This window comes from Sprattus sprattus (genome assembly GCF_963457725.1).
Source record: "Sprattus sprattus genome assembly, chromosome: 14".
Taxonomy (NCBI): Eukaryota; Metazoa; Chordata; class Actinopteri; order Clupeiformes; family Clupeidae; genus Sprattus; species Sprattus sprattus.
The window spans coordinates 8,392,165-8,419,858 of NC_137912.1; the positions used below are offsets into that span (position 1 = coordinate 8,392,165).

At 44.7% G+C, this 27,694-nt stretch overlaps 2 protein-coding genes across 2 annotated transcripts; both read right to left on the minus strand.

The window, feature by feature from the left end:
- Window positions 1–1,752: 1,752 nt before the first annotated feature.
- Window positions 1,753–16,894, minus strand: braf (B-Raf proto-oncogene, serine/threonine kinase; the record flags this gene model as incomplete). The annotated part of the gene is made up of 20 exons (XM_080851372.1): window positions 16,718–16,894; window positions 14,175–14,276; window positions 13,621–13,890; window positions 12,833–12,936; window positions 12,105–12,207; window positions 11,517–11,665; window positions 11,000–11,119; window positions 9,429–9,588; window positions 9,074–9,113; window positions 7,615–7,734; window positions 6,731–6,867; window positions 6,171–6,288; window positions 5,894–5,978; window positions 5,061–5,237; window positions 4,305–4,351; window positions 3,838–3,956; window positions 3,558–3,689; window positions 2,747–2,881; window positions 2,086–2,239; window positions 1,753–1,775 (listed from the first exon to the last, which is right to left on the minus strand). The coding sequence occupies exons 1-20, from the start codon at window positions 16,877–16,879 to the stop codon at window positions 1,753–1,755; spliced, it is 2,457 nt and encodes an 818-aa protein (XP_080707498.1). The 5' UTR covers window positions 16,880–16,894.
- Window positions 16,895–20,423: 3,529 nt separating this feature from the next.
- mrps33 (mitochondrial ribosomal protein S33) lies at window positions 20,424–21,747 on the minus strand. The gene is made up of 3 exons (XM_080851191.1): window positions 21,570–21,747; window positions 20,972–21,188; window positions 20,424–20,864 (listed from the first exon to the last, which is right to left on the minus strand). The coding sequence occupies exons 2-3, from the start codon at window positions 21,184–21,186 to the stop codon at window positions 20,759–20,761; spliced, it is 321 nt and encodes a 106-aa protein (XP_080707317.1). The 5' UTR covers window positions 21,187–21,188; window positions 21,570–21,747; the 3' UTR covers window positions 20,424–20,758.
- Window positions 21,748–27,694: the final 5,947 nt, after the last annotated feature.

The following is a 27,694-nucleotide window of genomic DNA, read 5'->3' on the forward strand; positions in this document are numbered from 1 at the left end:
ACAAAATCTGTGAGAATGTAGCCATGTGAATACATCCGCATCATCACATTCTGGCCTGGCTTTTTTGTGAAACTGCCATTAGCCAACGTGTCCTGAAGCTTGTTTTTGAAAGAAAGAAGGCATAGCTCTACGGCAACCATAACCTTTCACAGAATATATTTTACAGTGATATTGATATCGGACACTGTAACACGGGTAAGCTGGTTAAAAGCTGGTCTGCCTTTTACAGCATGCTGTGGCACTGACACAGCCAGTGAAAGGTACTGTCTGTTTGGCTCTATGCAGATCACACCTCATATTTGAATGTAGCTTATCGGCTCAAGGCCGGTGTGCCCTGGCAAAACCAAAAGAACCTTCTTAAGTCTCTGCGGAATTGTGCCGTGTCTTTCACAGCTGGGGTTAAAGCATGTTTCCGTAGCTGCTTTCCTAGAAAAAAAAAGATAACTTAAGGAGCACCAAAATGACGATTAGTCGGCCATTTTGCACATGGTATAGATTTTTGAAGCTCAACTACATTTGACTCGTTGGACAATTTGCCCTCTTCTTGACATTGGGCCTTGTACAACAGAGCAGACGATCACTGCCATGGAATGTGAGTGGGTTGTGAGGTTGCTGAAGGCGTGGGTCGGCGGTGCTGTAGGAGTGAGCCACGTCTCTTCTGTACAGGCATGACACTAAACAACAACATGGGGGAAGGAATGTACAGGACTTGCTTTCTACATAGCCAAGAAGAAGAGAACGAGAACATCCATCCTCTTCCGCTGTGACAAGCTCAACATGGGAAGAAAAAAAAAAAAAAGCTTTTACACCAGCACCTCCCGTCATACCCTAAAACATATATTAAAAAATGTCATTCAAGTCATCTTCCAAACATGGTTGGCCCTATGACCTCAAACACCTCACTGGGATTGGATCTGACCTGTCTCCTGTCGGCCCACACCAGCCAATGAGCAACCGTCGTAGGGGGGAGGAGGGGGTGGGTATGGTCATTCCGTCCACAGTCCTCAAGTGCCAATGGTCGATAAAGAGTATCCTGTGCCCCCGACTGGCCATGACGAAAACCACACCACCACCACCACCACCACCACCACCACCACCACCACCACCACCACCACCTCCTCCCCAACCCCACTGCTCATCCGCTCTCTTCGGAGAGCGAGCGAGAGCTGTGGCCTGATCTCCCAGAACAACTCCATCCACTTTTGCCCTTAAATGTCTTCACACTCTTCCTTCCAACACTCCTGTTCATCCTCTTGCCTGTCATGGGGAGGGGAGGGGGGAGGGGGCATGCCTCTTCTCCTCTCTCCAGTGGACTTGCTTCTTTGCTTCTCACCACAGTCTCTTTTGGATTACATTGTCGAACCCCCTTACTCTTCTTTTTCCTCTTGGTTGTTTTGTGTTCAAGTGTTGCTGTTGTTGTTGTGGTTGTGGTTGTGGTTGTTGTTGTTGTTGTTGTTGTGGCTGGAGTGGAGGGGGGAGGGTTCAAGCCTGGTTGTTGGTATTACATATTGTGAACCAGAGATGTCCTGTTGCAGAGACTTTCCTGTTGTTTTTCTTTTCTTTTTTTGTTTGTTTGTTTGCAACTCCATTTGAGGCTGTTGCTCTTCGGGTTCAGAGGAAAGAGAAACAGCACATTCTTTGAGACTAAGTTTTTTTTTTTTTTTTTTTTCAGCTTTATGCATGAACCCACTGAAGGAACACAAGACTTAGCAAAAGGTGATGGAGGGATGGACTAGTGATGTCTCTGCAGCACTACTTGAAGTAGGAAAACTCTCCTGTTAGGACAGAGAAGGAGTGAGCATGCGTTAGTCATGTAGTGCAGCTTCACACAACTTCACTAGCTTCACACACTATAGCTGAGCAGGTTCTGTATATAGGGCAACAACATCTGTTGAAAATAAATACAACAAATATATTAAATAGTTATTTTTGCTGGGGCACTCCTTTGTATTTAACTGTATAAATTAACAACCAGTTCTTGGTGGTGTGTCTGTGTTTGTTTGTTTGTGTGTCTGTGTGTGTCTGTGCGTTTGTGAGTGTGTGTGTGTGTGTGCCTGTGTGTATGACTGTGTGTGTTGCCCGTACCATAGCCGCCAGCCTGGATGGGGGTCTTTGGGGAGGCGCAGGCGTACAGGCTGAAGTCTTCCGTCTGGAAGCCGGCGCGGTTGAGCGAGGGCTCGGAGGCGCTGCGGTGGATCTTGGGTAGTGAGCGCGCCAGCAGCTCTATGGAGGCCAGGATCTGTGATGGGGGGGGGGGGGGGGGGGGCGGTCACACGGACAGATTAAACTGATTTAATGGTCACAAGAAGTGATTCAGTATCACCCCATCCCATTCAATGTTGCTGTTCATTTCCCCTTGGTTGTTCTTGTTGACAACCTCAGCTGGTCATCCTTATGTTATGGTAACTAATTAATTTGGCCGGCTGACAGAAAATAATTTTAAAATGTCTAAGATCAGTTGATCATTTCAGATACACACAAACCATTTCACTGTCTTTCCTTTGCTAACAGTGCTCCTCCCCCCACGTTCTCCAACTGCTGTGCTTTAGTGACACTGAGGCCATCTAGTGGTCAACTGGGCAGCCTACCGTCACACCACAGCAATCAGCAACACAGGACTTACCACTGAAGTTAACTTACCACCAAACTTAAAAGCATTACTGCTTTTCCAAATTAATTTGAGAGTGTGTGTGTGTGTGTGTGTGTGTGTGTGTGTGTGTGTGTGTGTGTGTGCGCGCGTGTATACCTGTGGGAAGAGAGGCCTCTCCTCCCGCTTCTTCTTCAGGCAGTCGGCCATCAGCCTCTTCATGGCCTTGGGGCAGTTACTGCGCACTTTACTTAGGTCTGGAGCCAGGTAGCCCCGGCCCACCATAAAGATGATCTGCAGGGGAGGGAGAGAGAGAAAGAGAGAGGTTAGATGCTTCAGGTTTAAGGCACCATCAGGGAAAATCATCAGGGAGTTCATCAGGTCATCTCTACATTTAATGTTCATACTTTCAGGAAGTGCTACTATTCATGCTGTGTGTGCTGTATTTTTCCAGAAATATATATGCTGCCTTTTGGTCATTCATAAGCATAATCTAAACTCTGAGCCATAGAAAGGAGCAAGGACAGTGAGGGTAAGGATGTAACACAGTATAGCATGCTCAGATCCTGTTCCATTCCAAGACTGTCCTGAACTGCCTCGGGATATTTCCTCATATCAGGATGACAATGATATCACTGGGAGTCCAGGAATTCAGAACTATAATCACATCACTGATGGCCATCTGGACATTTCTGATTTGCTCCAAATGCTCCAGAAATCGTGTGTAATACTCTCTGGATATATAGCTTGTGGGGCAATGACAAGATCAAGATACGATCAAAAAAATGTGAAGCATTGTCAACATAAGAGCGCCCTCCCCACGCGCACGCACGCACGCACGCACGCACGCACACAAGCACACATGCACCCCCCCCCCCCCCCCCCCCTTCTGCTCGCTCAGATACACGCACACGCACGCACAGATGTTACAGTGGTACGGTCGAGTGCAGAACAGGGGTCAAGGCCGTACCTGGTCTCTGTTGTTGATGTTCGAGTAGGGCAGTACTCCAGACATCAGCTCGTATAGCACGACGCCGAATGCGTACACATCCGACTGGAAACTGTACGGATTCTTGTCCTGAAGCCGGATCACCTCAGGGGCCTGGCACGCGCACACACACACACACACACACACGCACACACAAACACACACACACACACACACAGACTTAGATGCTCTACATTTAAAAGGAATTATTGCGTTAAAGCCAGCAATGTAAGGTTGTACAGAACACAGCAGAAGAACTTACCATCCACAGGATGGACCCAGAGAGTTGCTCAAACTGGTGCGAGCCGCTCCAGCGAGACTTCACCGTGGCCAGGCCAAAGTCACCGATCTTCACCGTCAAGTCCTCATGCAGGAAGATGTCTGAGGGCTGGTTAAGGCTGACTGACGTCTGACTGGGAGATGGTTACACTAAAGGATGTCAAATCTTTTGCCTGTTTTTTTGTGTGATTGTTGTTAAAAGCAAGAGGGAAAGTTATCACAACTCCCACTCTTCATCGGTTTCATCTGGAAATTAAGAAAAATGATACAGTAATATGATTGATTTATGATCAAATAATTTACGATAAAAGACCAAATCCCTCCTTTGCCCAGGTCTAATAGCACTGCATAACTGCATGTGTATGCACAGCATATGGATCATGAAGGAAAGAGAGTCCAGTCATGAGCAATCGAATGAGACTGGCAGTTCTCTGCCTCAAGAAAGGATACTGTTGCTCTTCAGGTCTCTATGGATGATCGATTTGGCATGCAGGTAGCTGTGGAAGGTCAAAAGGTCAAGAGTCAGAGGGCATGCCCACAGTCTCACACACACACACACACACACACACAACCACTCAAATCACGACCAACCCAAAGCCCTCAGCTGCCTGGTTAGTGCCAGGCTGGGAGCCAAAGCCCTTGTGCTTCCTTTCATAAGCTTGACAGAAGTGTTGTTCTCAGACGGGAGAAATTGGCAGCCATTTGTAGAGGCAAGGAACTCTAACTGAACTGAGCTGTATGACAGCGGGCCTAACCGCAGCTCGTTCATCTCCCTCCGTCATCGAGACAGCTCCGCAGCTCAGCCTGCCTCGCTGGATGCTGAAACCTTCTTTGAAAACTAAAAGAAAAAAAAAAACGATTCTTCAGGAGAACTCAGGCTGTACAGGTTTACAAGCCGGCTGCGTAGAACTCTGTTTGGATATCGGATCAATAGTGGTTCTCCGGCAACTGAGAGTTTAAGGAGGGATCTTCGGAGGACCTTTGAGGGGTTTTCCTCTGTGAAGAGCAGGCCACACAGCCTTGGGCATACAAGTTATCCTGCTCTGCTCTGCTCTGACAAAGAAATCTGGCGCTTCTGAGTAAATGTATAAGCCACAGATAGTACTGCAAGTTCAAAGTCCCATTCAGTTTTCTAGGAAGAAAACACACACACACACACACACACACACACACACACACTAAACTGGGCTCAGTGCTGTGACTTACTCCATGCCCTGCGCTGTCTGACGGGCGATGTCGATGAGCTTGATCATCTCAAACTTGGTCTCAATGATGTGCAGGTGGTGGTAGAGGCTGGAGCCCTCGCACCACTGCGTGACTATGGCCAGCTGGGGCTTGGTGGTGTAGCCCATGAACAGCAGGATGTTCACGTGACGGGTTTTCCTGATGATGGAGGGAAAGATGGGACAGTGAGTGAGTGAGTGGGAAAGAAAGGGAGAGAGTGAGTGAGTGAGTGAGTGGGAAAGAAAGGGAGAGAGTGAGTGAGTGAGTGAGTGGGAAAGAAAGGGAGAGAGTGAGTGAGTGAGTGGGAAAGAAAGGGAGAGAGTGAGTGAGTGAGTGAGTGGGAAAGAAAGGGAGAGAGTGAGTGAGTGAGTGAGTGGGAAAGAAAGGGAGAGAGTGAGTGAGTGAATGGGAAAGAAAGGGAGAGCGTGAGTGAGAGAGTGGGAAAGAAAGGGAGAGAGTGAGTGAGTGAATGGGAAAGAAAGGGAGAGCGTGAGTGAGAGAGTGGGAAAGAAAGGGAGAGAGTGAGTGAGTGAATGGGAAAGAAAGGGAGAGCGTGAGTGAGAGAAAGATGGGACAGTGAGTGAGTGAGTGAGTGAGTGAGTGAGTGACAGAGTGACAAAGAAAGATGTATAAAACATTATAATGATAATAGTATACACAATTAACAGATTTATAAAAAAGTCAACAGTATAATGTTAATTAGTATACACAATTAACTTCCCAGAAAGTACTTTTAATCCAGGTTAAGCAGACATCAGAGCTGATTCTAGCCTTGGAATGCGCACTTAAGTAGCTGCCTCTGACTGTGAGCCTACCTGAGGACGCCCACTTCGTTCTTGAAAGCCTGCAGCTGTTGAGGAGTGGGCGCGGTGACGTTCAACATCTTCACAGCCACGTCACCTGTGGGATGATAGTCAGACGCTCCTCAGAACACACATTATTTTTAAACAATCTTTAATCAATCTTTATCAATAAGCTGTGGTGTTGCTGGATTAGAATAAAAAAAAAAAGAAGGTAAATGCTTGTCAGGGCGAGTTAAGTCATACAAAGCAAACCCAAAAGTATAAAATCTCTGTTGAATTCTTGGCGTACCATGCCACTTCCCCTTGTAGACGGTTCCAAAGGACCCAGATCCTATCCGCTGGCCCAGGGTGATCTGTCCCTCGGAGATCTCCCAGTCATCGCTCGAGTCCCGACGGCCCAGGGTTTTCTAGAAAGGAAGAAGAAGAACAAGAGAACCGCATGAAGCCATTGTCAGGACACAGACTTGAGTGGGTGGTCATCAGGATTATATTCATGAGCTGAATATATGAAAAGGTCTTATTAAACAGTCTTCAGAGAGCTCCATAGGCTAGGTGCACGAAATACTTAGTGTGGGCTGTTTGTTTCCTGTTTAGCCAGGGGTGTTTGAACCTGCCACTATTCTGAATGTAATTAGTGTCTACACGTCCTTCTTTATCGTAACGCTGATTCACTAGGTGCAACACCTAACCAGGTCCGTGTAGACGCTACATTCAGAATAGCGGCAGGTTCAAATACACCTGGCTAAACAGGAAACAAACTGCCCACACTGAGTATTTCGTGCACCTAACCTATTGAGCCAGACGGAGGCCCTGTCGTGAGACCGGGGGAGAGATTCACCACTGACTCACCATTTTATTGCGGTCCTCAGACGAAGACGACGACTTGCGCTCCCGCTGTTGGCATGGCGACTTCTGAGGCACCTTCACACTAGACAAGGAGCCTGGCAGCGAGGCAGGGGGCGTGGCTGACAGTCCTGCCGTTGTTCCTGTGTTTTTTTTTAATGGTTGTGGGAATGTTTTGGGAATGTTGGAGAAATGAGTGTAGATGGAGTAAGAGAAGAGACAAAGACAAACTGAGATGATGCTGGTAGGCAAACAACTTTCAAAGGAGAAGGTCAAAGAGGGGGAGAGGGCGAGGGAGATAGAACAAAAGGGAAAGGAACTGTGTGCTCATAAAGTTTGACATTTTTGTGGTGGAGGGGGGGGGGGGGGGGGGGGGGGGGGGGGGGGGGGGTCACATCATCCAGCACGTGCAGTGTGAAGTGAAACCTGTGAGCAAGGGTTTCTGGGAGGTGTAGTCTTAATGTACAGGGTTCCACTGAGGTGAAGGAAATCTTAACTATAGGCCAACTAAAATAGGCTAAAGAACCTTAAAAAGCACAGGAAAATGCCAGCGCATTTAATTTCAGTTTCATCCAGTATGGCCACCAGCAACTATTGTTACTACTGTTGGTACAATGCATGTTGATAGCATGTTATGCGCGTGTGTGTGTGTGTGTGTGTGTGGGATTGACAAAAAGCATGTGAAAAGCTTTCAGAAAGACAGGGTGAAACACTCACGAAGAGACAGGTGCACAGAAAAACGGACGGACTGACAAGACAGAGAAGCACACAGGCACGCACAGACTACCGGACGAATTGAGCAGGAGGGAGGGATAGTAGGCGGGAGAGCGGAAGGGGGGGGAGGGGGGAAGGTAGGGGACGAACACAACGACACACAAAGGCCTAGCTACCTCGGAACACAGGCTCTGTGTCAAAATCAAAGACAGTGTCATTGGGGTAGGAGTATAGGAGGGGGCTTGAGGTCCGCGTGCGCTGTTTCCTCAAGCAGCGAGCTGGGTGGGTCGGGGGGGCTGCAAAAAGGGGCGAGAAAGACAGACACAGGGTCACGCCCCGCACCCCTGCCCCTCACCCCAAAAACCACTCAGGGACGGGGGAAGAGGGGCGAGGAGACGGAGGGCGAGGGTGGGGTTGGGTAAGGGTGGGTAGGGGTGGTGGGGGTTGAGGGAAGAGGGAGGACAGCACGGTGTGGGAGTGAAAGGACCATCTGTGGTCTTGTGAGGAGGGTCCATGACATGACTTTTTCACACTAATGTTCATACTCCTCTTAATTTCAAGCAACACTATCACTATGCAACAATTTGCCACTTGCATGTCTATATAGGCAACTAGTAGTGGCATCATCATCAAATTCATTTTCATTGTACATGATCACGTGGAGAACAGATTAACACACCAGTCATTCCCACTAGCCATCCAGGATATGCTCTTGTGTAGTTCAGTGTTCCGGGACGGAACAATGTGAAAAAGCACAGCGTTGCCAACTTTAACGGCAAGAGACACCAGTTAGCATGTTAGCAATGCTTTTAGCAGTGACACTTTTTGGTGGTGTTTGTACGGTTTTTGCCTGACTTCTAAGTAGTAAGCTTGCTATTTTAAGACCAAAAATGTCTTACTCCTGCTTTAATTAGTGGCTGCTACAAATGCCAAACACTACCTTTAAGGTAGTGGAATCAGAAATCACAGGTGTTGGGTCTCTCAACCTGACTGCATGAAATAAATATTTGAATTTATATGCTATGACAACAGCCTTGGACGGCCAATGCTGTGCCTTAAATGTGCTGGTGCATCAAATTGTTTGCGTGCTAGGAAAGTTGTTACAGTTTTAAAAAATCATATAAAACATTAAGATATACCTGATCATTATTTTACAGCGTATTAAGAGACATCTTAAGAGTGTAGAGTTTTTAAATTGTTTACAGTAAAAAGAAAAAGGCTGACAGCTATGGGATGTTTAGCAGGTTTAAACGACTTCCAATACATTAGTGTTGGAGGCTATATGGGGGTGCCTGGGCTTCTGGCCCCACAGACACCCGCTCTTTCTCTGTGCGCAGGTCTCACAGGCCAAAACACACACAAACAGCATGGACACATGGGATGAAGGGAAGCCACTTAACGAGTGTGTGTGTGTGTGTGTGTGTGTGTGTGTGTGTAGTAGTGGATTATAACCTCTGAGAGCCTGTTAACATGCCTGTGTATGTTCACTCTGACAGTTGACCTGTGTAAGTGTGGATAGGTGCCAGAGAGGCTGTGTGTGTGTGTGTGTGTGTGTGTGTGTGTGTGTGTGTGTGTGTGTGTGTGTGTTGTGTGATACAGTCTGTGCACTTTTGTGTGACAAAGGGGGATGCGTACCTCCATCAGACCTCTGTAAACCTTGATCACGAATCAAGTCCTGCATCAGAAAAGAATCAACTGCATTAGTAAAACAACTCATGTACTCCTATGAAACACTTATTTACTTAACTCATGTACACCTATGTATAACCTATGTTCTTCATGTTCCATTTATTCAATGCCATAGTAATATTTTCAACATTATGCCAGATGTATAACCTTTCTGGAGTGTCTTGTACTAAATGTATTTTGTTATTGGGAACATTCTGTATGAAACCCTAATGGCTTGTCATGGTTTTAATACATGTATGAGAATGTATGTGTGTGTGTGTGTGTGTGTGTGTGTGTGTGTTCGTGTTGTGAGGACACTCACGTCAATGTTGACCGGCTCGATGGTGTTGATATGGACGTTTGGGGCGGAGGAGGAGCGATCCCTCTGGCCAAACTGATTGCGGTGGTCCTCCTCCCCTGGGCGGAAATTCTGTGGGATGGGAATAGACTTGGACGGGGAGACGCTGGCGTGGCACAGGGACCTGAGAGAGAGAGAGAGAGAGCGAGAGAGAGAGAGAGAGAGAGATGGGGAGAGAGAGAGAGAGAGAGATAGAGAGATGGGGAGAGAGAGAGAGAGATGGGGAGAGAGAGAGAGAGATGGGGAGAGAGAGAGAGATGGGAGAGCGAGAGAGAGATGGGGAGAGAGAGAGAGATGGGGAGAGAGATGGGGAGAGAGAGAGAGAGATGGGGAGAGAGAGAGAGAGAGAGAGAGAGAGAGAGAGAGAGAGAGAGAGAGAGAGAGATGGGGGGAGAGAGATGGGGGAGAGAGAGAGAGAGATGGGGAGAGAGAGAGAGAGAGATGGGGAGAGAGAGAGAGAGAGAGATGGGGAGAGAGAGATGGGGAGAGAGAGAGAGAGATGGGGAGAGAAAGAGAGATGGGGAGAGAGAGAGAGATGGGGAGAGAGAGAGAGAGAGATGGGGAGAGAGAGAGAGAGAGAGATGGGGAGAGAGAGAGAGAGAGAGAGAGAGAGAGAGAGATGGGGAGAGAGAGAGAGAGAGATGGGGAGAGAGAGAGAGATGGGGGGGAGACAGAGAGAGAGAGATGGGAGAGCGAGAGAGAGAAAAAGAAAGAAAGAGAGAGAGGAGACACCTTCAGCTCAGTGGTTGGCAGACAACAGGGGTCCTAAATCCACACCAGACCCTGCCAGCCTACGTCTCGCAAGCTCAGTGTCTACAACAAAGTCTGGAACCTTAAGAAGTGAATTGAATGAAGGGCTTGACGGGGCCAGTGAGCAAGGCTTTGGGGAGTCTTTCAGGTGACGACAACATGAAAAGGCTGTGTGTGTGTGTGTGTGTGTGTGTGTGTGTGTGTGTGTGTGTGTGTGTGTGTGTGTGCTGGACAACCTACATGCACCATTCCTTCACTGTGGCACTACACATGACACTGAAAATAATGTCAGGAGAAAGCGTCTGATACATTTACCACGCAAATGTCACAAGATGGAAAGGGACAGGAGTGTAGTCCACCATGAATACTAATAGCAGGGGTTCTCTGAGTCAGTGAATATGAAGCACAAGTTTAGTGCTAAGAGCACAATTTGAAGGTGTGAGAAACGCTTGCTTTTGGGTTGGACCTTTGCCTACCATCTATCTAATGGAGCTCCCTGGGGAAGGTGAATGTTCGGATCCATGTCAAACACAGAACAGAGAACACAGAACAGAGAACAGAGAACACAGAACACAGCTCCAGTGCAGGGCGCCTACAATGCAGGTTTCTTTTCCTTTTGCTGCGTCGTATGAAGAGGCCCCTCATTAAAGGGAGTAGGCTTTGATCTTCAAAGCACATGACAAACAACTGGCTCCAATGACCTAAATACACGCTGGCTGCGTCTCGGCAAATGACTTCAAGCGAAGGCCATCTCCAAGCTCGGCAGAGTGACGGCTGCGTCTTACCCGGTTGAGTCGGAGGGCGGCAGGGACGGGCACGCCTCGGACACGGGGGTGGTCCCCTCGGACGACACCTCCTCCTGAGTGATGGGGTGGTGCTCGAAAAATTTGGAGACCAGCAGCAAACTGCAAAACACGCATATAGATACATTTTTAGCACAAGACGATAACAGAGGCATTGTATTTGAGTTAACAAACAATTTCAAGAGTTCCTTTTCAGAGTCTGTTTAACTGTGCACTTTGTATAAACCTTATGCTTAGGAAATACATAAATAAATACCACCATCATCATTCCAGGTTGAGCTTTATACCACAACAGCTTGTTTACAAACAATACTGGACTCTAATAGAGGTTGCTTTCAGTAACTTTGATTATTTAGCTTTTAGGAGCGAGACTGAACTACATATCCCATAAGTACTTACTCTAGTCTAGTTCTGATTATTTAGCTTTTAGTAGTGCTTCTGAACTACATATCCCATGAGTACTTACTCTAGTTGAACTACATATCCCATGAGTACTTACTCTAGTTGGTCATAGTTCACACACATGAGCGGGACCTCAGTGCTGCAGCGCTGGTGGAACTTGTAACCACATGTTTGACAGCGGAAGCCCTGGAACAGGAGCTTCCGGCAGAAATCACAGAAGGCCAGCGTGAAGAAAGTCTTCCTCACCTGCCATTCAATCAGAGAAAGAGATGTTGGAGGGTCTGTCAAACAGGCTTTTTTTTTGCTTTTCAATGGACTTAATTGTGAATGATATGTTGTGTGAAAGTGTCACTTTTGTCTTAATAACTAACATTATAAAAAGGCAGTTATTGTATTTATAAACATGCTTGTATCTTGTAAAAAATGTTTGGGCTTTTAGAGATTCTTTCAAAAACACCTTCCCGTAATGTACTGCAAATAAACTCCCTTTCCTCCCACCTCCCACACATTATTTACATGTCCTTGTAGTCCAAACTTTACAGCAGACTACTATGTACCAAAGCAATGCAAACAGAGTGACAATCTTGTCACAGTGGCCAGGGGTAGGTGACTATACGACCCCAGCCAGTGTCCTCCGAGTCAAATGAGTCCGCCAACAAGCTGCACATTCCGAGGTCAAACTCACAAAGTTATGGGTGGTCAACGGCACGTTTTCCAGAACCTCCACGTGAAGCTCCTCGCCAGTCAGCCAGGAGATATCTGTATCCCAGCCAATCGGCTTCTTTTCCCTAAAGCAGAAAACAGAAGGGGGTGATTGGGCTTCGTCCAATCAATCAAACTGAATATTCACATGCACTCACCTTGGAAAACATCTGGCCTCTGATTGGTTTATCACAATAAAAAAAAATGAACAATCTGCCCACAGAAACAAAATAAACAATTCCAGTAACTGTTTGCTCCCTCTCTCGCTGAAATATTTATCGGCTGCTAACGTGCACGACTGACCCTGAATCCCTTGTGGAATAGGATCCCTGGGGAGCTGGTTTATCAAAACACATGAGTCATGTTACTGTGTACTGACCTCATGTATTTACAGTAATGGCTCTAATGGTAACATTTTAATTGGTTAGGCGCATAAGAAAACATTTATTTCTGCACGATTTATGTAGATTAGCTTTCTGGTAATAGTGGAGAGGCTGGGGAGTAAGAGCAAGCTGACAGAGTTGTCTCCAAACATTACATAAGGGTGGGGGCGTTACATTTGTGTTAAGGTTTGAAACAACGTCACAACACAAAACAAACTGGGAAAGGTAGAATTCAGGAGTGAGCAGTGATGACTACTGGGCAAAAAGGCATTAGAGTTGGTCAAGGCGTGTGTGTGTGTGTGTGTGTGTGTGTTTGTTTGTGTCTTACCCATCCTGTATCCTGTAGACAGCACAGCACTCGGGAATCAGACCCCTCATCATCAGAGCCTTCTTCAGTGAATCCCTCACAGTCATTCCACAGCGAGCTGGGACCTGAGTGACATTGCGCACACACACACACACACACACACACACACACACACACACAGAGAGTAAGGCCAACCCACAGTCTCCAGTCTAAAACACCTGTACCGAAGTTAGGCGGTATCGCATCACCTGCACGCAGGCTCTCCTCTGTAGCTAAATCTGGACGTGGCAATTTAATTTCTTGGCTCCTCTGGACGTATCTAGGCTTTTCTGTGCTAACCCGACAGCCACACGCGGCGTGGCTAATCAAAGTAAAGGGGGTCACCTACATTCACTCATTTCCCATGGACTCACACAGCTCCACAATCTGCTGAAGGAAAATTCCTCCCACCCTGCTTGACTGATTGCCTGCCTGCCACCCTCCCCTCCGCAAACCCCAACCAAGGCCCACAGTATCTCTGAATCATCATTATCAGGACAAAGGCAGGCTCTTGTTTTCCCAAGGTACAGTTGGCGTCATGGCGATTTTAAGAAAAGGGGATGCACTAGGGTGTACTAAAGAGCTAAACAAGAGGATGCTACACAAGTGAAAAAGTGAAAAGGTGAATGCGCAAGACAGCAGGTTTAATCGCTGATCACCTCTGGATAACCTATTTAAATACACATATCTGCTTGCGCGCACACTCACACTCTCACACTCTCTCACTCTCTCACACACACACACACAATCATAGTCAAACTCTCTCGTACCACAGTCCTCTGTTTGTTGGGCAGGAACACCCTGACGATAGGCTTCTGCGGTGAGCGCGGGTTGCCGCGGGCGGCGTCGGTGGGGGTCTGCAGGACAGCCAGGGTGTTAGGGGCCGGGGGGAAGCCCTGCGCGCCCCCCAGCTTGACATCCAGGAGGGCGGCGGGGGGCGTGGGAGAGGAGCAGAACTCTGTGCTATTCCCAATGGCCTCCAGGAGCTGCTGCTCCCGTTGCTGCAGAGCATCTAGCTTACTGGTGTACTCCTCATAGGCCTGAGAGGAGGAGAGGAGGAGGGGAGGAGGAGGGAGAGGAGAGGAGAGGAGGGGAGGAGAGGAGAGGAGAGGAGAGGGGAGGAGGAGGAGAGGAGAGGAGAGGAGAGGAGAGGAGAGGGGGGGGAGGGGAGGAGAGGAGGAGGAGCAAGAGGGGAAGAGAAGACGAGGGGAAGAGGAAGAAAGAGATGGGTGGAAAGAACACAAATGAGAGGAGGAGAGGGGAGTTAATCCTTATGAGCGTAGAGTTTGTAGAGAAGAAAACAGGAACTGTTTTGTCATCTCACCTCCAGGTATATGGACGGTGGGTTGTGCTCTCCTCCAAACTTGTCCAGTAGTGCTTCTAAGTGCTCCTGTGTCAACTTAATCATCTGCTTAATGTTCCATATCTACAGCGGGGGGCAAAGAACAACAAGGTCCAAATGTCAACACACATCCACACTCAATCCGTTGCATGTATATATGGTGTGATACTTCTGCATGGGTCCATCTACTGACTGAGCTTCAAACTCCATTTAAATGTATAGGAGGGTGTCCCAGCGATATGCAATCGTTTGCTGCACGTGTTAGCTTTTCACCCTGGGTGCGTCGCATTCTGCTTTCAGGCTAGGCCCAAGGCAGGAAAAAAGAAAAATGCTGCGCTGCTACAAGTTCTGAAGTGTGAAAATGTTCGCGGTCGTGGTGAAAGCGAGAGCTCTGCGTTGGGGCTTCCCCAGCGGGACTGGGGACAGGGTGGTAAACACTCACAAAGGTCCCACACACTGCCTAACCAAAGCCCAAAACCAAGCCAGACACACTGATATGCATTTGACTAATCACATGATTTCTACCTCAGATGTGGCAGTCTAAGAATTCAACAACATGCACATGGGGGTAAAAAAAAAAAAAAAGTAACAATTTTTTGTGATTGTTTCCTTTTTAGTAAGGTGTGGCCTGAAATCAGTGTGGGGTTTAACAACTTGTCATGCTTTTCACAAAACGCAACAAGCACACATTGATCATCTCACTCCATGAAACAGAGCAGGAGACATTCATCAGAAGAGACATATGTTCCCTAACATCATCTTTAAAAAAAAAAAATCATTTCTGATCAAGAACCGGTCTGATTTGATTTTATCTCACATTCCTAAAAACTGTGCAGTCAAGTTTGTGCTCGGTGCAGAAAATAGTGAAGACAAGTTGAATCCTGTGCTAGCGTAAGTGTTGCGTTATTGCTATTGTCATTTAAATTTGGCACCTTTTTATGTGGTTGGTTTAGGGTGCTCTGCTCATCTTATGCTCTTAACACAGACCCAAGGGACTGAGCGATGGTTAAACATCTTGGGCAACTGACAGCTGAAGCAGGACTTTGTTTTTATTATTTGTTACAGAGTGTCTCATTTGTTTAGTCAATCGTGAAGCAATAGTCTCCATGTTCCTTAAATGGTCGCAAAACAGCTGATTTACCCGAATGGGGGAAGCTATGCAATCCTTGTGCCTGGCATTCGTCCCCCACCCCGCACCACTCACCCTCCAACCCCACCCCTTTAGGTTGGCTGTCACCTAAAAATGCGATCACAAAATCCAATCAGCTGGCACGAAACTGTAAGCTCTTGTTAAAACCTTTAATTGATCCACTTAAACAGGTAGCTGCTGAGGGTGTAAGCTTAAGTGATAGAAAATATGCGGCTGGGTATGAGGAACAAACTTAGTCTAACCCTAAAACAAACATTTCATGAACTCTTAATGATCACAGACAAGTCTGTCAGTATTTAAAGACCGGTACCAAAGTAAGAAGAGCTGCTGTTGTACAACGCACGACATACAAAAGTGCAACTTTAAGCATCATCTTTACAAAAAGTAATATTATAAGCCTGCTTTAGCGGTCATGACAGACAGATCTCATTTAGTATCTCCTTCATGCCAAGAAGGATAATCAGATGTCAACGTGTACCGCTGGTTCAAATCATGGGTTTGTGCAACGAAGTGTCGATAATGGCAATAGCCTGTGTAGCAAACATCGAAAGAAAGAACAATATTTTGATGAAGACATCTGATAGAGTAGGTAAACTGAAGGCGTAACAACTTGGCGTGCAGACAGTGGTGGAAGAGATTTCTCTTTGCACATGCCTGCTACATAGGCCTCCGATACCACACCAAAACACTGTAATAATTCTGCATTATTCCTCACAGACCATCCCATTAATAATTCAGAAAATAAAATAAATAATGCAAGTCTAAATCAACCAATACATGGCGGGGAGTTTGCACGACTACTTGTTTAACGTCAACGTTACATGTTATAGCCCTTGAGATTCGGAATGAAATGCATCAATTAACTGAGGCAGACAGAAAAGTCGGTGTGGTCGGTCGCTATATTAATGGCGTATTCAATTTGGTAAAACAATACATACGACCAATAGGCGTTAGCTTTTAAGCTTTAAGATGTATTAACCGATAGCTAGCTGTAGCTAACAATCTTCCTGCTATGCTAGTGAACTAGCCAGCGTAGTCTGTTGGCTACAGCTGCAGTGAGCTCAGGAAAAATAAAGCGAAAAGCGAATGAAATATAGGCAGGCCTGATAATAAACACTGCTCAGCGAACTGCACTGCATATGCGAAAGAACAGCTAGTGTCGTCATTGGGAAAGCCATTTTCAGAAAATATGTTTGCATGTAAGCCAGCGCACAATATCAAAGATAATCGTATACAATTTGTGCATCATCTTGCCCCCTGCAATGCATCCCCACGATCCATAATACAGCCGGTGTTTCCTGAAGATCTACATCCAGCAACCTCCGCTCGGCACCCGACTCCCCTGCCCCTCGGTACCCTGTCAGCCACTGCATACCTCCTCGGGAATGTCTTGCTGACATTCGGGAATCCCCCCGGTGCAAGTGGTGTCGAGCCCGGCGCCCAGTTCGTCCAGTCCCCGCTCCCGCTCCGGATCACGGTCCATGGTGTCTCCGTTGAAGACGGGCGGTGGGGACTCGGCGCTGCTCAACGCCGCCATTTTAAACTGCGAGAAGCTGAGTGGAAAATAATAGGGGAAAGAAACAGAGCATGAGACAGGAGGGGGAGACAGAGAGGTTCAAGACACGTAAGCTGCGAGGGGTAAATGGGGATAGTGGGAAAGTATACATACCAAAACTGGTTGCACTATGCTATACATTTGCACTTCAGGGTCAGTACAGCAAATTGATGACAATTGTATTCTACTGGGCTCATGTCCTTCCCCTCAGTATTTTCAGGGAATCAAATATGTTACTTCTACAAGATTGCCTATTAATTATTCCTCAGAATAAACACAAAGTCCACAATGGTTACCATTTCTACTTTCATTCAGTGTCATTTTGAATTGTTGTTATTTTCTCCATAGATCATCAGTAGTTTGATTCATCTCCTATACCAATAATTTATTAAGAACACACATTAATTCTCATGACTCTCATAGGCCATTGGTTGCATCACTGATGGAGAAGAAGGTGCATACAAAAGTCAAAGTAGCTTTATTGTGAATTACTTCACATGTCAAGACATACAAAGTAATCGATAGAACGTTTCCCACTCTCCCACGGTGTATTTCAGCCTCTTGTCAGACTGTTGGATATGGCTGGGGGGAGTGAATTTAGCTTCCTGACAGCTTGGTGTATGAAGCTGAGTCTGGTGGTGCTGCAATAGAGGGTCCTATACCTTCTTCCAGAGGGTAAGAGGCTGAACAGGTTGTGTGCGAGGTGGCTGGTGTCCCTCGCAATCGAGGTAGCTTTCCGGGCGAGCCGGGTGGTGTATGTGTCCTGCAAGGAAGGGAGTGGGGCACCAATGATCTTACCAGTTGTGTTCACTATGCGTTGCAGTGCTTTTCAGGAGTCCCGATACAGGACCTTGCACAGTTGTGTTGGCAAAACCACTTTCAGCTCAAACTCAATTCAGGCAGTGGAGGTGGTTGTGGATTCTCGCAGGGTGAAACATCCAATCTCACCAGTGGACATTTAGGAAGTGGATATTAAGGTTGTTCAGGCAAACCACCTTGGTGTTCACCTCATTGATCTGGCAACACAGCAGCACTGTACAAGCCAGGACAGAGTTCATCATCAATGATCATCATCATTGTTTATTCAGGGAGAATTGACTGAGCACAGGGCTCTTTTGCAGCAATGCCCTGACTGAGGCCACAGAATACAGAAGAACAATACATAAACAAACCATAACAAAACAAAACAGACAAAATAATAACAAAACACATTCAAAAAAACTCTTTCAAAATAAAATCAGAGAATCATTTAAAACAACAGCATTGAGGCACATCCTTAGCATCTAAAGTTCTAGAGTTGCGACTACGTGAAGAGGGCAGGACATTAAGGTTCTATGACTGATGGCATCACCCATCTACTATGCAGTGGTCTGCAGGTGCTTCTGAAATTGGAAGACTGGGCACAGCACACATTCGGGAAGGCTCTGTCCTGATCTGCTATCTGGAATCCGCAGGTCAGTGAGTGTGAGAAAAGAATGATGGCAAAACCACTGGCCAGTGGCCACCATTGATAACACTCCCAGCCCGAAGCTGAGTGGGCGGCTCCTTTCAATGACAGGCTGCTCCAGCCAAGGTGTGAGAAGGAGCGCTAGTGTCACTGCTGCTGGGAGACAAGACAGTTCAATCACCACTGTTCTAAGAAGGTCACTTCAACTCCTGGACTATGAATCAGATGTGATAATCATCTGTAATTCTGCACTAGTCTGTTTACTTACTCAAACATTATCCCGTGACTTCTTGAACTGCATTCGCAATTTTCAAGCATACTATCTGTATCCATTTCATATAACATTGTTCTGTGGCTCTGTTAGTACATAGCGCTATTCCAGTGCCCAGTCTGACTCTGTGTTGTTCTGTGCATCTGACAAGAAAAAAAGACTTGAACCTGAGCTTGAACTATGCACTTCACATGTTTATCCATCACGTATCTATCATTTGAATATTCCATAACCTTTTGGCCTCCAGGTGTAATATCTTGTTTCACAAGTTGGAGTTCCAAATTGGCCTCAAGTTTGCCAGCAGATAAGCAAGTTTGGCAATGTCTCTGGCTAGTGTCATGAAACTGGTTTAAAAGAATCATCTGTTCATACAGTCCCCCATACAGTCACAACTGAGAGAAAACACAGCCGGAAAAAAGAGGACGGGGTTAAAATCCTGCCATAAACACAATAGAAGAATAGTGGAAGAAAACAAGCTGGAAATAAATGAAGTCATGGGGTTAGATACAACAGGCACAGCAAATTAATCAATTTGTAGATATCCATCATCACCGGTCCACTCTTCAGGTGTCATATAGCCAAATGAATCAGGACCTGATCAGGCCCAGATGGGACTTTGCTCTGGAACAAATCTGTGTCAGACTCACACCAGCCCAGGGCCATTTCAGAGAAGGGTCTTACCTCAGCAAGTCACTTGTGCCACTCAGCTCTGGAAAAAAAAGTAGTTTTTAAAATACCTTGAGTGGCTAAATGTCACCATAACAAGTTTGTTTGTTACACATGACATTTGTGTGGTGTTAGAATCTCAAAAAACTGATTTTGAACATCCTGATTGGTAACCATGATTCAATATTAACATTGCTGCATATCTAACCCACAAAACAGGCTGCAACGTTTTAACCCCATGATCAAGAAGATCGTATTGTGTTCAAAATTCATTACATTATGAAGGTCACTATGAATAAACCTAAACTGTGTAAAGACTGCATGACAAAAGATATCACTCAATCAGTTCCTTAATAGTTTCTGTTTGAAACATTTACAGCTGGAAGAGACACTGGGTCCTTTTCAAATTTTTCGAAGAGAACACAGCTCCATGATGTACTAAAGTTCATATTAACGGGGCAGCAGCACTAGAATAACAGAAATTAAGTATTTCATAACTACTTATCCTCAATCTCATTCCCTAACACTTATTAGATCAAGCCAAATGAATGTCTTAATGAGTATACTTCTCTGCATTCTCTTTTTTTTCTTTCTATTTCATATGTAAAGTAGTATTTATTGTTACACCAGAGTTCTAATGCTCATCACTTTGGACAAAAGCGTTTGCTAAATGACTAAATGTTAATGCATCCCACTCAAATGACCCCTTGCAAATTCACTTTTTTTAAAGGACTAGATGACTAATAGAGTTGAGGCTTTTAACTCAGTTTTCAGAAAAGGTTTACCCAAAATTGCTAATGTGTGATAATTACATGAATATCAGTAAATGTGTACATGTGTCATATTTGGATAGAGCTTGTTTTTCGCTTCTTAATGAGCAATGAAACATTGCCAGCTTTTGAAGTCTCGTACAGGTTCCACATTCACACTGTAAAGTAAGTCACCAGAGGGAGATTGATTGAAAACTTCTTAAGAACGTGAGTAATCTCCTCTGTTGGTTACTATCTCTGTTATGTCACAGTTGTCTCAACTCACTCTATGCAAGTATGAAAACAATGAAAACCCACATATGAAAAGCATATATCCACAGAGCAGTTTTGTAATAGCAATTAAAAAGCAGGGACAACAACAATAAATGCACATAGTACTTTTATGAACACCAGTCATTTATAACACATTTAAAAGATACTGTGGAGATCTAGAGTATGGTGAGAGCTCACAGTCTCTATGGTCAGATGAAATGAAATTCACACACTTTGAAAACCAACAGGAAACTCCTACTAGGTGGAATACCCTAGTGGAGCAAGGCATCGTCACCTTTAAGATCGATCTGATACAATGACCAAAATGCACATGTCCTTAAGAAAAGGTCCTGCCTGGTAGTTTCTTGGACGATAACTTGTGCCATTTCATATGTATAGCATTTTCTCAGCCATTGCTTAGACAAACACAAGGAAGAGTGTAAATGATGTCCATGTTATTTCTTCTTTGTGGCCCTCTTGCCTTCTCCCTTTTTAGGTTTCCCTTTTCCTCTTAGCGCACGTAGTCGCCGCATCTCATCTTTGAAGTCCTCATGCTCATCCCTGAGGGAACAAAACAAATCAACCAAATTGGTATGACCTTGCCGTGATAGAAAAATGTGGTCATAAATACCTCTACATAGTAACCCACATGTAAAACACTGTCGTACCTGAACAGTCCCATGTATCTCAACTTCTGGGTCATAGCATAGTAGATTCTGTGTTGCGGATACCAGTCATATACCTCTTTTCTTTGGGCCATTGGCTGTTCCTTGAAAAGCTGCACTACCTTCATTGACTTGGTATCAGTTGGACGCACAACGTCTCCAAATATCCGCGCGCTGAGACGCGCCATGCGCACAGCGTAGTTTGAGAGACCAGCCATAACTGTGGATGAAGTAGATAACAGATAAGGCTTATACATTTTAATATATTTTATACAGTATGGCTTAATATAAGCACAGGTTACATTCATCCATTAATCCACGACAAGCTACATTTCGCATTATTCATCTCGAGCTATAACGTTACCCCAATTAAGCTAATGTCATTGTCCACCGTTCTGTATTACCCTAGCCACATGTTAATGTATTTCATTTGGGTCGGATTTTTTTAATGTTTGTATACTACTTTTACTATAGACATACAGTATACATGAGCATACTTGCTAAATATTTAACTTACTTAACGTTGCATGGAACCAATCATAAGCTCTCCGAAACAAAATGGCAAACTTATCCCAGGCTTGCAAGCTAGCATCGTCCTTACCTTATTCAAACATTAACAGCTCGCTGTACCCAGATATAGGCTGTATAACATGCAACATATATCACGAACAACACTTCATAGTGTGTTAATAAGAAGCCAAACTACGAAGCAACGAAAGGGTATCAATAAGAAACGATAAATGTAATGGACTATCTGACTACTTGACACTTCACCTTCTAATGACAAGGTACTCTGTTTTTTGCATTCCGGGCAGGGCATGGACCAAGCGGATTTAAGGTTCCGCTCGCTATACGGGTGTATTTTCCACACGTTTTCTGTCTGTTATTTGATTAATAGCAATTGAATGACGTTGTAAAAAAAACGAACACAATTGTTCTATATGTACTGGTGATAAAGGTTAATATTCGGTATTTCAAATATGGTCCTATGTCTTGTATAAGACAAAGGAAGCGCTGGTAAAACCAGAGGAAGTTGATAACGCAAGTGGGAATATATTGTAGTCGCACTCTAGGAGTTACAGACTGACTAAAAAACCGAGCAGAGCCAGGACAGCCTACATACAACATACAAGATGTTTTTAGTTTCCAGAAACTGTATAAAAGATACAATGCCACGAGCAGCATTAAGGTATGTAAGGAATTAAACCCGGGTGATTTAACTCAGAGTAAGTGGTAAACCTTCTAATAAAGGAGCCCTATGGCTTCATTCTCTTAGCAAAACAAAACCATAGGGCTCTTCTTTTAGGAGGTTTACCACTTACGCTGTTTCCAGGTTTGACACTAGCCCGTGTAATTGGAATACCCCTCTTGGCAAGCTAAATAACAGAGGGGTACACACATGACGTAACAGAAGGCATAGTCACTGCGGTTACAGCCACTGTCACCCCAAGTGGCAGAAAGACTTAACTTAGTAAGACAAACAATCCCAGCAAAACTCCTGTAGGAAAAGGAAGGAAAAAAGATTGATCTCTTCTGTAAAGAATCTTATAAGCTACATTTGTGGTCGTATAACGAGGGGGAAATCCAATGAGGCAATATATTCCACACAATTGTTTGTCTTATTCGGGAATTGTGGAGACTATCAGAGGATCTGCTCTCTCTACCTCTATTCATTCCCCTCCAATCGATTCCCATTCCCATTGAAATCAGGTACACATAGATGTCAGGAAAACCTGATTCCTGGCCACATGTCAGTGTCCATGCACCAATGGTTCTTTGGTAAGTTGTAAGGCTCACTGTTGAGTCCAATTGCCTTTATTTAAAACATAAAGTTGTTTGTTTTACTCCCGGTTTTGGAGTTTCCCCAGCCGTATTGCAGCATGTTTCGCTACTTAGCCCAACTGAGGGGCTGTAGTCTAACATGAAAGTGATGTCATTGCAAAACTCTATTAGTTTACAGGCCTTCGCCTATTTATTAGGCAGGGGATGATAACGTCATGACCTTAGGCAAACTGAAATACTACTCTACACCAGACGATGGAGACAAATCCACAGACATATCAAGCTTTTAGCCCACGGCGAATATGTTTTTCAAAGTAAAAACGACAGGGGCCAGGAGCAGTCTATCCACTTACGCAAGAGCTCGCCTTTTTGGCTATCGTCATTTGCAGAGATAAGTTGGCTAGGCTACAGGTGACTTACACCAGTGATGTACTGGAGATAACAGTAAAAAGGTAGCATAAATAATCCAATAACAGCCTATATAAAGCTGTCTGACTTGCTGTAGCCAGACTGATACAACTGTCAAAAGCTAATTGATAGACTACAACAGGTGTTATTAGGCAAACTGATATTAAGCCAACTTTTCCTATTGTGAAGATGACACATACAAGTAGCCTATAGGCTATAGGTCATAGGCCTATTTAGCCAGGCCTACCTACATCCTACATTTGTCATTTTTAAATGACAAAAAGTCTAAATTCACTCACAAGACTCAATAGCTATTCAGCCTGCCTGTAGAAATGCCATCCTAATGGATATTTTAACCTACTTTTGTGAGTCCTTTAACTGTGGCATCCCTTTGCAGTCTGGTTCTGCAACAACTGCCCATGATGCGAGTAGAATCAGTCTGCCTGTGTTCCTTAATAAAAAGTTTAAATATGTTTATATGCTGTAGACAAGGAAAACGTGTTGTTCATTTGCAAACATCTCACACAGTGACACTGTCAAAAGATGCTACTAAAGCTTAAGCAAAAAGACATTGACGTCATAATTATCAAGTCTGTGTACACCATACAAATGTCCACTAGGTGGTGAACTGTGCTTTAAAACAAAAGGTTTAATAAAGAAACAAGCAACTACGTAAGGAATCTCTATTATGATCACGTTCCTCCTCTTCTCAATTTTTTTTTTTTATCTATTGACACTTTTCCAGGGACAGAGGGGAGAAATGAAACAAGATAACACCTCCTCAAATAGAGTAAAACAAATTGCTACGGTGTACAAACTGTGTTTTGAGATTACATTGTATGGTGATGGCAAAAAAAAACAATGTTGCAAACCAAGTCAGGCTTTGAAACTGTAATTAAAATTCAGCTGTCAATCTGTCACTCACTCTGTCTGAAAGAAAATTACCAGAGCATTGTCAAAATTCTGTGCGGAGGAGAACTCCCAAGCGGTAAGAAGGCAGGCTACAGCTCCAGCACAGAAAGAAGACTTAATTGAATGAGGATGAAGGAAGAAAATAGTTTTTCTATTCATTTTTTCTCTTCCCTTTCTTTTGAATAGGATATCACAAAAATTGTGTACCAATTTTATGATACAGCTCGCAAGTAATTTCCCGGGGAGTGAATGGATGTGGAAGTCATTTGTTCAGAACATCATATCCTTTCACTCAATAGCATCAGAGGCCCAATTATTCTTCTTTCTGTCCCACAAATAGGAAAATAATAGGCATTTCATGTGTAGGTGGTCACAAGAGATGATTTCTGCTCTCATCACCTATGGAAGCGTGGGTAGTGAACGCATCTGACAGGGGTAAAAAGGTCAAATGTTCTTCATGGTCTTTTTAATAGGAGATGTCTTTAATAGGAGAGTATCTGGTCTTGTGTTCTCAGTGCTTCTTTTCTCTCACTTTCTGACACACACACACACACACACACACACACACACACACACACACACACACACACACACACACACACACACACACACACACACACACACACTCACATACACACACAGTTTCCATGGTCTCTGGGGCCCTCCTATAACCTCTACCACATGAAACTTCTTTGAAAACATGTCATTTCTACTGGCTTGGAGAAAACAATGACAGTACAGTCCACAACTACCAATACGCCTGTTTTTAAGATCTTTATGAAATTCATAATCCACAGCCTTAGCTGCAGCCTAAATTAGGCTAATGCGTTGCTGTCAGACCAGAATAAGCATATTCACTAAATATAGGTTAATATTTGCTGCTTGCGTGTCAAAGACAGTTGATTAAAAACAGTAGAAACCATGTTCAGTTTAGGGAATAACATTAGCAGCCAGAATGTTCATGTAAACACCTTACAAAACAGCCAGCAATATAGCACAGTGTTATAAAGTAAGACCCACTAGATAGCTAGATGTCGTTAGAATTGACAACTCATTCATCACCGTTGTTAGTCCTACTTCCGTAAGCATATGGTACGAGATTCTCACTAACTGTTTTTTTCTTCTTCTCCTGTTGCCTGTACAGACCACACACACACAGACACAGACACACACAGACACACACACACAGACACACACACACACACACACACACACACACACACACACACACACACACACACACACACACACACAGAGAGAGAGAGACACAGACACAGACACACACACACACACACACACACACACACACACACACACACACAGACACAGACACAGACACAGACACAGACACAGACACAGACACAGACACAGACACACACACACACACACACACACACACACACACACACACACACACACACACACACACACACACACACACACACAGACACAGACACAGACACAGACACAGACACACACACACACACACACACACACACACACACACACACACACACACACACAGACACACACACACACACACACACACACACAGTGACACACACTTTTTTCTTTAGAAAATTGCATTTGAATTTTCACCTTGCTTGCCAAAACACCCATTAATAGCAAATTCAACCTCTTGAATTGGCTAAATCAAAGCTTTCTGTAAGTGGGTGTGATAGTAAGGGATAAATGCAGTCAGGGTTCCCTTGAAAGTGGTCAGCATAATGAACAGAGATTCTTCGCTGTAAGATCAGTCCCCCTGAATCTTCCATCCATTTTCAGGAATATCTGGTCATTAAAAATGTTCAGAGGTCTGTTCACATTCTGTCTCATCTTTGCTCAATAAGTTGAGGGAAAATAATGTGACTCAATTCATGAATGCAGAAAAGAAATGGGTGTTGACATTTTTTTACTCAGAGACATTTCATAAGTTCTAGACAAGGCTATTGTGCAGTAGACTACATAAAAGGATGTTAATGATGCCATTTGTTGGCTCTATTATCAACACAGCTTGTTGCCTAAACTGTAAGCCATGTTGTTGAGATGTCACCCATCTGTATGGACTGTGGTTTTGGGGACAAAGGCCATAGTGATTAAAGACACATTAAAACCTAAAATGCTTTCACTGTGTGGAGCTGTCAACATGTTTGTGTGTGTGTGTGTGTGTGTGTGTGTGTGTGTGTGTGTGTGTGTGTGTGTTTGTGTGTGTGTGTGTGTGTGTGCGACAGAGAGAGGGAATGAGAGAGACAGAAGAACACATCTCCCTATATTTGAAAGCGCTTTACAGCACTGTTGCTTTAAGAAGGTGCTTTAATAAACCATGAATCTCACGTTGACAGCATGACATCACCGCTGTATCGCCTCGGAAAAATCTACAACGAGAGCCTCCGAAGTATGGCTTTCCAGGTGTAATATACCGTATACTACTTACCATAGTTTTATTTTCAGAAGGAACCCTCTACAAGACTATCTTTTGGAATAATGTCGGTCGTGTAGAATAGCCTGCATTATCAACAATGCTGATGAATATATAACCTATAGTCTAGTCTGAACTCGAGTAAGTTCCACGCACATTAAATGTTAAATGAGTAGTTCTGATCCGACTGACTGAATTATGATCACTGTGGCTTTTGTTTAAAATCCACTGAACGATCCTCTGCTTCCGAACGGTGAGTAGCGTAGCCTACTCTCTTATTTGTTTCCTAGTTCTGTGTAGTGGGCCTTGCCAATTTCGAGCAATTTGCTGTCAAAGCATCTGGATCCAAACTGATTCCGTGAAAGAGATTTGTCTAGACTAGGTTTTTAGGTAGCCTGACGTAGTGATAATTATAAAAACTTATATAGAGCAAACGATTCAGTTCAGGTAGCCAGTTTGCAGTTAAACATGATACTGTGGACTATTTTGATTGCACGGGGGGAAAAATCCATGTGCCCCGAGTCATTTCAGATCAGTCTATGCGATATACATTTGCACCGTAGGGAAATTTAAATTATTCAGGTATGCCCTGGCATGTAGGAATGTTTAGTGAGTCCATATCAAACTGATACTGCATGGAGAGCGCAGAGCCATGGACTGCCTTAAAAAACAAAAAAAAAGGGGTGGGGTGGGCTTAAACCGACAACAAAACATGACCTGTTTATTTGGCCAGAATCAGACAGGAACTGCTGTCACGCAAGGGCGCTGCGTTGAGAGCAATTTGGTCGAAGCAGTATTTCATTCACAACGTGTATGTTTTGTGATAATATTTGTCAGCAAACGCGTTTCAGGACAGATTGGGATGGATTGAAACGTAGTCCATTGGTTTGATGTTCTCTCTCTCTCTCTCTCTCTCTCTCTCTCTCTGAAAGGTCCGACATTAAAAGGCTCCCAGTGTTCTAACAGCTGCTTGGGAAGTGAACGCTCTTGTGTTGTCTCAGTCAGAAGGGCAACGGATGGACGCTGAGAGGGGAAAGAGATAAGCATCTTTTCTTTCGTTTGGCTGTTCACATGACTACTCGCGACTCAGAAATCAGCAACTCAACCGCTGTCACAAATCAAATGTATGCGTGAAAGCCCGGCTCCATTCGATAGCACGTTTTCTGCGCTTAGGATGGTTTCAGTGTTGTGCCTGAGAGGTGATG